Raw genomic sequence first — 10,785 nt, 5'->3', positions numbered from 1 at the left:
TCCCATCTGAGAGTCACTAGAGGCCATGAACAAGGGAAATAGCATGAGTACAGCCAGAGCTCAGGTACTCTGAGACCATTTCTGAACAGTGCAGTTCCTAGGGTAAGCTGTTCTCAACTCCTTCAAACGCAGTCCTTCTCCTGTGTGAAATCAAAGGAGCAGTGGGGCCCATAAAGCCCTCTCAGGGAGAGGAAACCTTCAGATGGGTCTCAAGCACTTGGCTGTGCCAGACACAGAAAGGAGCTCAGCACACTCCAGGTCTCTGCTCTCACGCCTGTCATTCAGTGCTGGGCACAAACCACCTTCCGCACGAGTCATTTCTCTCCTTTGAACGTCCCCCTCCTGTCTCTGTAGCAATCTGTCCATCCTTCCGTGCTTGACACGAAGTGCCCCACCCTGCCCCCGCCCCAAGATAAGGCTTCCTGAAAGAGGTCCTGACCTCTTCAATATTTACTAGAAGTTCACCTCAGAGTTCCCAGAGTATTTAGTGTGCTCTTCCTACATCATCACCTCAGATCAAACCTCTTCGTATCCAGCGTGCAGCAGCCGGCTGAATAAATCTTAACACTGAATAGCTGTTGTGTTGTTAGTTCTTGGCATTGCCTAGCTAAAGGTGTGCCAAGTCTGTATGCAAGAGAGAAGTTTAGAAAAAAAGACAAAGCCAGGTATTGGTGGCACACACCTTTAGTCTCAGCACTCAGGAGGATCTCTGAGGCAGGTGGATCTCCGAGTTCAAGGCCAACCTGGTCTACAGAGTGAGTTCCAGGGCAGCCAGGGCTATACAGGGAAACCCTGTCTCGACACACACACACACACACACACACACACACACACACACACACACACACACACACACACCGAGAGAGAGAGAACACAAGGTTGCTTAGTAACCTTTTCTATTCTTTCTTTTAAAGATTTATTTATTTATTTATTTATTTATTTATTTATTATAAATACACTGTAGCTGTCTTCAGACACACCAGAAGAGGGCATCAGATGGTTGTGAGCCACCATGTGGTTGCTGGGAATTGAACTCAGGATCTCTGAAAAAAAAAAAAAAAGTCAGTGTTCTTAACCACTGAGCCATCTCTCCAGCTCAACCTTTTCTATTCTTAGTTTGAAAAGTCTTCAAGTATCTCTATATATTTAACCTCATTTTACTTTATATCTTCTGAGGAGTGAAGCTGTGTAGGTGTTGTTTTTAAAGTTTAAAATGCTGACAAGATCAAAGTTAATACACAGAACAAAGGGATTTCGTGGTTACCACACTTTCATGAACCTAAGTGTGATCTTTTTTTCTTTGTTTTGTTTGCCCATTTGTTTTGAGACAGGGTCTCACTCTGTATCCCTGGCTGTCCTGGAATGAACTCACTACGTAGACTTTGAACTCACAGATTTCTTGCAACCTTTGCCTCCCAGGTGCTGGGATTAATTCTGTGTACCAACATACAGGGCCTACGTGTTATCTTTACTACAACAGAAACCAAAATCCTGCTACGAGAGTCTGGTGACAGATATGCTTTGGCTCAAACCTCTTTCAGGGCAGTAAGAACCATTAAAAAGTGAATTTTTCATGGAGGAGTCAGTGAATGGAGAGAAGTTCGTCTGGCTAGTGAGGAATGCTCAAGCCTAGTTGATAGAATGAACCAGAAAGCCCTAAAACATAGACTTTCATCAAGTGTAGTAAATGGTTTTTTAAATAAACACAATACATTTATTTAAAAGCCTGGGCTTTATAGGTAGCAGAAAGAAGGAGGCATGAAATCCAGATTTAAGCCATACGGAGCCTCATCCTGACTCAACCACTAAATTGCTCTCTGGCCATGCACATGTTCCCTCTGGGCCTCAGTTTCTTAGACTTTAAAACCAGAGGGTTTGGGGTTGGGGATTTAGCTCAGTGGTAGAGCGCTTGCCTAGGAAGCGCAAGGCCCTGGGTTCGGTCCCCAGCTCCAAAAAAAAAAAAAAAAAAAAAAAAAAAAAAAAAAACCAGAGGGTTTGACTAGGTTACGGAGAAGAGGTCTCCAGTTTTGGCAGTGTGCGCTTAAGACACAACGGTTACTGTAAAAATATCCATAGGCTACTGTCCACGCCACATGCCACACATTGACCATACACTGGCAGCAGGCCTGAGCTAGGGACTGATGAAACTTCAGTGCATGAAACACACCGAAGGAGCTCACAGCCTAGCGGGGAAAATGGAGAACCAACCAGACAATGTTAAGCAGATGAGAGCTATAGCAAAGTGTACAAGTGAAGTTGAGGAGGAAACAGAATGTTTCCTAGAGAAGATGCCATCTGAGCTGGCTCTAGAGAATGAGTATCAGGGCTGGGGTGGAAACTCTGCCTGGCAGGACCCTTAGGTTAGTTCCCAGCATAGAAGAAGAAGAGGAGGAAGAGGAAGAGAAGGACGGGGAAGAGGGAGAGGGGGAGGAGGAGGGGGAGAGGGACAGAGGAGGAGGGGGAAGAGGAGGGGAGGAGGGATCAATGATGGTGAGGGGAGGGGGAGGGGGTAATGGTGGTGGTGGAGAGGGAGGGGCTGATGGTGATAGTGGAGGTGGAAGACAAACTCGGGACCAGACAGGGGAAGTGACAGACCATTTCAATTAGATGGCACCATACGATCCACGGAAGGGACAGAAGAAGCAGTCTTAGCAGCCCAAGGGGAAGGCCAGGTCATCCTTCATCACTTAGCATAGATTACGTTGCCAGGAAAGGTCAAGGAGGTTGAGCAGCTAGGTAGGGGCCCAACATCAGAATGCTCGAATACTGGGCTGAAGGGGCTGTGCCTGGAGTCAGTGGGAAGCCCCTTCAGGGTTGAGACTAGGAAGAGGCACAAGGCCAGGGCTGCGATGTGGTGACTATACAAAGTAGCTCTGAGGGAGACAGGCTCAAAAGGAGAGACTTGTGAGCTATGGGGGAGAGGTGGGCATGTGTGTGAACATGCCGTTCGCTGTGAGTTTGGTTGGGACACAAGTCAAGGTCTCTCTATAGGCCTCACTTCTGTTGGGGGAGGTGTCAGTTCAGCTCTGCTTGTCACTACAGAGACAACTCTCGGTGCAGGGACATCTTCCAAGAAGATTGGCTATATCAATCTGGTTCCCATCGCCATATATAACAAAACACACGAAGCTAGCCACTTAGCAAGAAAACCAGTCTATCAAGTCTACAGTTTAGGAAGTCTAAAATCTAAATGACAGAGCACTGGCTGGGCTGCGTGGTATCTCGGCAGATGGCGTATATGGGAGCCCACACACGACAGAGAAATCACGTGCTGAGACACAAGGCTGGAAAAGGATCAAGAGAAAGCTCAAGGCCAGCCTTGAGCTTTCGTAGCAATACTGTTTGGTGGAAATTAGCTGGAGTCCCACACCAACCGTGGGAACCCCCTCTGAGGGCCTCGAGGCTTCTCACTGATGCTAGTGCAGGTGCTGGCAAAGCTGAGGAGGTTGAAGACAGGAGTCAAGGGCAGAGGGGCTAGGATAGTAAGATGCTAGTTAAGTCACGGAGCAGACGAAGAGGCTTGAAAATCCCTGAGTCCATTTAGCTTGTCACAAAACCTAAAGGCCTTTACACTAGCTGTGGCTTTTGTTTAGGACAACACTGCCTGCATGGGTGATCCTACAGCCGCATTAAAGAAGGAGGGGAACAGGAGGAACTAATTTCAATGCAATGCCTTCCATCTACCTCCCTGTGGCCTAAATATTGTTATTCAGCATGAAATTTACATAAAATTATTACAACCCCTTTGTCTTATCAAGTCATCCAAAGCAAGCTTCTGGTATACCTCAACGTGAGCCAGCCATCTCCTGGGTGCTCCAGAGCCACGCACGCCAACTTTACTGGCTGGTGCAAGCATCTCTTTGAGTGCCAGCTCCCTCGGATGCTCAGTGTTCAAGGCTATCCCGGAGAAACACCTTCCGGCTTTGAAAGTGCCGTTTTCACTCCTAATACTGCCTCCTGTTCACCAGGGACTTCACACTATGGGGCATTTTATTCCTTGGGTATGACTCCTAAGAAAGTAAACACCCCCAGCCACAATGCTCGGTCTCCAGCAACGTCATCCCCACAGCAGACTCTCAACAAATGTTTTCCAAAGGACTAGAAAGTTCCAGACTCACCACTGTCACCTTGAAGTCCATGTCCAGTTAGTGGGACATCAGGGGAGGAGGAGCACTATGCAAAACACACAGTGACAGAAAGCCAGTCCAAAAGCCCTCGAGGAGGCTGGTTCTCAGGCGCCAAATGAGAGGCTGGCATTCGGGCCGGCGGTGTTTCTTTTCAGCTGTGACTTGTTGTACTGATCACTGGCTTGTCCAGTTTTTTGAGAAACAACCTCACCAAGTGGCACTTTCGTCTGCCACCAGTAGATGGAGTAGTGTCATCAAAAGTACAGCCACAGCGTCTAACCAGTTTCTCAATGGACTCTGCTGAGACGTTCTCTCTCTGAACTGCCCGTCGCCAGCTCCTCCTTCCCACGAGGAACTGCGACCTCAGAGTTCGGCAAGGGTGGCCAGGTTCTCCAGAAGGTAAGGTAGATAGACCCCAAGGTCCAGGCCTGGAAGAGATAGCAAGTTTTCCTTCCTGGGTTTAGAGCACAAGCCCAGGACATGACTCACATATGGGGTGTTCCCATTCACCTAGAACCTTTCAGTTCTTCCAAGACTGAAACAAGCTCATTAAACAGGTAGTTAGGCGTGACACAGCCTGTACATCTGAGACTCGTATTCCCGCTGCCACCGAAGAGCTGTGGTTGATGGCTTCTTCATCGCTGTTTCTCTCTGGTTTCTCTGTCACTGGGTGTAGTCCATGATCATGCCTCTAGTGGAGGTGAGACCAGCTTTCATCCTCTTCTTGCTCCCCAAAGCCCTTTGGAGCCCTCAGACATCCTGGCCACTTAGATATGTTAACTTCTTGAATATGGGATCTACTTAGAACTTAGAGTTTGAGATTATGGAGTGGGAAAGGATGACTCAGCCGAGGCTGAGCTGGTAGGCTTCCCCCAGAATATTTTGTCCTTTAGATGGCAAGTTGTCATTATTGGCATTGCACCATAATTTATATTGTGTGCACACACTAATAAGCACAACATTGCAGTCCCTTTGGCAGAAAAGAAACATCAGTGTTAGCATGATGGATTACTGTAATTCTGGTTTGTTCCATCATGGTGCCTGGTACCCCCTGCCCCCAACTAACCCACCCACACAGCTGGCAAGTAGGCCACTAGGACCCTAGTTTACAGCCAGTCAGGAAAAGACCACTCCTTCCTTCAGAGAGTGAGAGGGATTTAAATCCATTATAGGACACTTTTTTGATGGGGAAATATTTCTTATTTTTTGTCACTTACTCTGTCCCATCTTAGACAAGTGTCTATATATATATTTTTTAAAGGTTTATTTATTTTATTTATACAAGTACACTGTCCCTCTCTTCCGACACACCAGAAGAAGGCACTTGGTCCCATTATAGATGGCTCTTAACCACTGAGCCATCTCTCCAGCCCAGGAGTCTACATTTTAACCCTGGAATTTCATCATCTTCTACTCTCATAAACCCTCCAATCCTCCTCCTGTTGGGAGAAGTCATCTGTCAAACATCACCCGCTCCCTGAATCCTTTTTAATTTTCTTAGTCACAGTGAACTCTCTTCTCTCTTCTCCCAGATTCTCATAGGACTTTGAGGTTTTGTTTTTTATTTACTTTTTAAATTTTATTTCGTTTTATTTTTGGCTGAAGTTAACCCAGCCAAAAAAAAATATTTCTGTTCACTCAAATGTCTCATCTATCAACTAGAAGTCATTTTGCTTTTACTGATTGGCCCCTGAGTGTCAAGAAGGTAGGCCTACATACAGCAGCACAGCCTTACCTAGAAACTTCTCATGTCTCAAAAAAGCGTCTTACTCTGAGGGTCTGTGGCAGGAGAGGGTGTTATTGGGACGGGGTGGAAACTGGAAGCAAGTAACTTAGGGATCATTCACTACTGTGTTCAATACTGTTCAAGGCAGTCATCTAAACCACGAGCTTTTCGCTACCTGCTGTTCACCGGCGGAGAAATGGCACCAAGAGAGTTAACAGATAAGTCTTTGACTCTCCTATATTTTCTTTTCTTTTCTCGTCTTTTCTTTTCTTTTCTTCTCTTTTCCTTTCTTTTCTTTCTTCCTTCCTTCCTTTCTTTTCTTTCTTTTGTATTTTGTTTAATAGATGATTATTGAAGAATAATAGTAAACAAACCTGCAAATTCTCTTGAAGTTGTCACAGAAGGAACAGAACTACAACAACGACGACGATGACGACAACAAAAATACAATTTCTCCCAGTCTTCAATCTCATCTTCCACCCTCCTCCAGTAGTTTCGATCTAGACATACACACTTATTCAGCCAGTTGCAATTTAGCCTAGGGCGGAGTGTCCAAGTTTAAGTTCCTCTTGCTATCGGGTAACTCCGGGTCTTTTTGGTTTCTATAGCTAAAGGGGATGCTGGTAAATCTGGGACGTGGTTGCCTAAGTGGACTAGTCCTCCCCTCATTTGACCAGTGCCTGCAACCTGGTCCCTTTAAGAGACCAGAATTGCGTCCGGCGTCGCAGCCCTAAAGGGATCCTCTCCTGTGCTCCTCCCCTGTCCGCGCGGTGAATGGTTCGCGCCGGCCTATATTAACCCGAGATCTTCCTCTCGGACAGCAATGATGTGAGGCGAGCGAGTCGGCTACCGCGCGCACGACCACAGAGGGCGCGCTGCAGATCGCGGAGAACCCCGAAGCGGAGCCGGACACCCCCGGAGGGAAGCAATGAGGTAGCGGCAGTCCCCGGAGCGGACGATGTGCGCGTCCTGCCCTCGGAACCCCGCGCTACCCTGGCCGAGCCGGCGGAGCGCGAGTCTCCGGCGTCCCCTCGGATCGAGGATGCAGTGAGCTGCGGGACTGCTGTGCTTGGCCCGCCGCGGCCAGCCAGACCTCTCGGACCGCACTTGGGGCAAGCTGCTCATTCCCGGACCAGCCCAGCCAAGGGGCTCGCCCTCTCCGGCACCCACTGGGGGTGGGGAGCACCGGCCCCTGGGCGCACTGCTGTAGTTTCCGCGGCTCCTGGCCCTGGCCCAAGACTTGTGTGTGTGTCACGTTCGCTGAAGAAGAGTTCCAGCTTATTCTCTCACCATCCCGGTTGTTTTGGCCGAGCCCTCCCCCTCTATTTATTTGCACGCACTCATTTGGTCTTTTTCTAACATATTTTCCGTTCTGCTCTCTTATTTCGTTGCTTGTATGAGACTTTTGTCCTAGTCTTCCTCATCTAAGCTTCTGTAATATTTTCTCTCACTCCCCCTCCCCTTGTGTGTATACGCCTCTCTTTTGCACACTCGAAGCTGAATATTTTTTTTTCTTTCTTTCTAAGATTGTACCCCAGCCCCTGCGGGGTTCCCAAGCACTATCTGGCCTCTCCTGCCTCCATCTTCCTGTCCTGGAGGTCCTCCCAGCTCGAGTTTTATTTTTCGAGCTTGCCCGGGCAAAGCGACGCCTGGGTTGGTGGCCCTGCGGGGCTCGTACCCCGCGCTCGGCCACCGCCGCCCAGCCACTCCCGGACGTCCTCCGGAGATGCTGCCGTGGAAGAAGCACAAGTTCGAGCTGCTGGCCGAGGCGCCGCCGCGGCAGGCGTCCAAGCCTAAGGGCTACGCTGTGAGCCTGCACTACTCCGCGCTCAGCTCCCTGGCGAGAGCCTGCCCGGAAGGCGCGCTCAGCCGGGTGGGCAGCATGTTCCGCTCCAAGCGCAAGAAGCTGCACATCACCAGCGAGGACCCCACTTACACTGTGCTCTACCTGGGGAATGCCACCACCATCCAGGCTCGCGGGGACGGTTGTACTGACCTAGCGGTGGGCAAGATCTGGAGCAAGAGTGAGGCCGGCCGTCAAGGGACTAAGATGAAGCTGACCGTGAGTGCGCAAGGCATCCGCATGGTGCATGCCGAGGAACGAGCGCTGCGACGTCCCGGACACCTCTACCTGCTGCACCGCGTCACCTACTGTGTGGCAGACGCGCGGTTGCCCAAAGTCTTCGCCTGGGTGTACCGGCATGAGCTGAAGCACAAGGCGGTAATGCTACGCTGCCACGCGGTGCTGGTGTCCAAGCCGGAGAAGGCTCAGGCCATGGCCCTGCTGCTCTACCAGACGTCAGCCAACGCTCTGGCAGAGTTTAAACGTCTCAAGCGGCGGGATGATGCACGTCACCAGCAGCAGGAGTTGGTGGGCGCACACACCATCCCCTTAGTGCCGCTGCGCAAGCTGCTCTTGCACGGACCTTGCTGCTACAAGCCGCCAGTGGAGCGTAGCCGCAGCGCTCCCAAGCTGGGCTCCATCACCGAGGACCTGCTTGGGGAACAGCAGGAGGAGGAGCTGCAGGAAGAAGAAGAAGAGGAGCACCTCGAGGGCTGCCTGGAGGAGGAGGAGGAGGAGGAAGAAGAAGAGGACCGCGTGGGGGATGGGGATCCAGCAGAGGAAGAGGCTGAGACGCAGAGGGCGCTGGTGGTGGCCATGCAGTTGGAATGTGAGGACTTGCTGGACCCGCTGGAAAATGGCCACGAGGAGGCGTTGGGGGACGGTGGGGTCTCTCTGGGCCCCAGCTCCGGGACACCACTTCCTCTGTCAGGCTGTGCTTCAGACATGAAGGCCCAACTGTCACAGCTTATTAGTGACCTGGGTGACCTTAGCTTTGGCAATGACGTGAGCACCCTGGAGTCCGACTTAAGGGTGACACGCCTGTTGTCGGGCGAGAGCACAGGCAGCGAGAGCTCCATCGAGGGTGGAGGCCTGGACGCCACCTCGGCCAGCCCTGGCAACCCATCCGGCCCTGCTGACAGCACCAGCCTAGATGAGCCCTACTCAAGCTAAGCTACCAGAAGACTTCTCCGTGCGCTCACTCCCCCCAGCCCTCCACATACACACAGTGGTTCCCCAACAGTAGTTCTATTCCCCTTAAACTCCAGGAAAGGGAAAATGATGCACTTGAGGCCCTGGGTTTGGAGTTTCCTGGAGAGCTATTCTCTCTCCAGTTACCCCAGCGCTTTTGGCTCTGAGGTGGCTCAGGTTGTGAGCCGGGAGATGGGGGGCGGGGAAGAAGCACTACAAAGGAAAGAGATAGGCTTTCCAGGGTGGGTGAGGGAAAGCGGGCTGAAGCTGGAAAAGGCCAAGGGCGGGCTGGAGGTGCCCAGCAGCCGGTTTCCTGTTTGTGAGGCAGCTGGGGCTTGGGAAGGAGGGGTTAACTTCCTCTCCAGACCCCCTGACTGGAAGGCCTCTCTCTGTCTTCAATATCTCATTAACAAAGTCACTTTCATAATGTTGAGGCTTTAATGCCGCTTACCTGCCCCCAGTTCTTTTGGATATGAGAGCTTGGGCTGTTTACCTCAGACTCAAACTCTTGAAAGTATGCCAAATTTCTCAGATAACTCTTTTATGGGGGGCGGAGGGCGGGGTATGAAAGTTGTGTTTTGTTTACAGTTAAAGAAATCTAATATCTAAGACACACACACACACAAAAGGAATTTTCCTTTAGAAATACACACCTTCCTCATGCCCCAAAGCTCCTACTCCATGATGCTATGTAAAATATTTTTGCACCGTTGTGAAGTATTTTTGACTTTTTTTTTTTGTACATATATCTGTGTTCTTGGAGCCGAATGTTTATATTTCTTTTGCTGTGCAAAAGATAACCTGTAAAATGTTGTTCGGTTGTATATATGGAAATGTGTATAAAACATTTTGTTATTTTTTTTGAGCAGCACTGTTTCGGTTCTGTTTGCATGTCAGCGGGGTGAGAATAAAGAGGAAAAGCTGTCAGAACAGGCGAGCCTCTGGAAATGCTACCCCAGATGATTGGTGGTGAGGTGGGGGTGGGAGGGAACGGGGGTTGTGCCTCCAGTCTTAGTGTGGTCCTGCTGCGGCTTGGAGAGCTCAGGAGAAGGTGAAACCATGCTACCCTCTAGAGTGTTTTGGGATCAGACAACTCCGGGTGCTGTACCTGTGGCCAGCCTTCTGTCTGTTCCGCATTCCCATTGCTTGTGGGCGATGTTACTTGCTTGTTTCTGAGACCAGAGCACTGACTGGCTGGGAACTCCATAATGGAGACCAGGCTGGTCTGCTTACTTCTGCTCCCCAAGTGTTGGGATCAGAGATGTGTGGCATTCATTATGCCTGGCATACGGATTTTTTTTTTCCCTTCAAGTTAATGTTGGAGAGGTCAGTGTAAATTCAACTGCCCACACTGTTTAGACGTGTATGGCTGTTTACTGAGTGACTTGCCATGGGCTGAGTTTTTTTTTTTTTTTTTTTTTTTTTTTTTTACCACCTCCTGTGGGTTGGCCTGGATCAAGTACAAACATAATATATAATCCTTTTCCTCTGCAAATTGCCACGGCGCTTTGGAGACCGACTAGCAACTGGAGTCGACAAGGGGGACTCTGTGGAGTGAGGCCTGCTTTGTTTTCTCTCCGGGAAGAAAAGCAAAGAGAAAAGTTGTAGGCCCCAGACACTTGGGAGTGAGTCATGGTGCAGGTGGGGCTGGGGGAGACAGCTTAAACAGTTTCCTTCCCTGACAGCCCAGCCTGGCCCAGTGGGAACCATCCCTAGAGCAAGACGGAGGGGCTGTTGGCTTGGTGTGGGCGTGTGTGTGCTGTAGGGTGTTCATGCTTTCTCTGTTTGTTTCCGTCGTGAACTCCAACCAGATGTCTCTGGTTGGGCTACACCCAATCAGCTGGAAGTGGTAACAGGACGCTGCCCAAACTCCCTTCTGCCAATCATTTTCCCGTTGC

General features: G+C 50.1%; 1 protein-coding gene and 1 long non-coding RNA gene across 2 annotated transcripts; one reads left to right on the top strand and one right to left on the bottom strand.

Moving 5' to 3' along the window:
• Positions 1–883: 883 nt before the first annotated feature.
• On the bottom strand, positions 884–6,620 carry LOC148002648 (uncharacterized). Its single transcript, XR_015633539.1, has 3 exons — positions 6,228–6,620; positions 4,119–5,097; positions 884–1,043 (listed from the first exon to the last, which is right to left on the bottom strand). It is a non-coding gene; the product is annotated as an uncharacterized LOC148002648 (long non-coding RNA).
• A 55-nt stretch (positions 6,621–6,675) lies between these two features.
• Fam43a (family with sequence similarity 43, member A) lies at positions 6,676–9,819 on the top strand. Its single transcript, NM_001039002.2, is given in 1 exon segment — positions 6,676–9,819. A coding segment is annotated over 1 exon segment (1,290 nt). The 5' UTR covers positions 6,676–7,579; the 3' UTR covers positions 8,870–9,819.
• Positions 9,820–10,785: the final 966 nt, after the last annotated feature.

The sequence above is a fragment of the Rattus norvegicus genome, chromosome 11, assembly GCF_021556685.1.
Source record: "Rattus norvegicus strain SHRSP/BbbUtx chromosome 11, alternate assembly SHRSP_T2T, whole genome shotgun sequence".
In the NCBI taxonomy this organism is placed as follows: Eukaryota; Metazoa; Chordata; class Mammalia; order Rodentia; family Muridae; genus Rattus; species Rattus norvegicus.
Note: the sequence above shows the minus strand (reverse complement) of the source record. Positions and strands in the feature narration are given on the sequence as shown.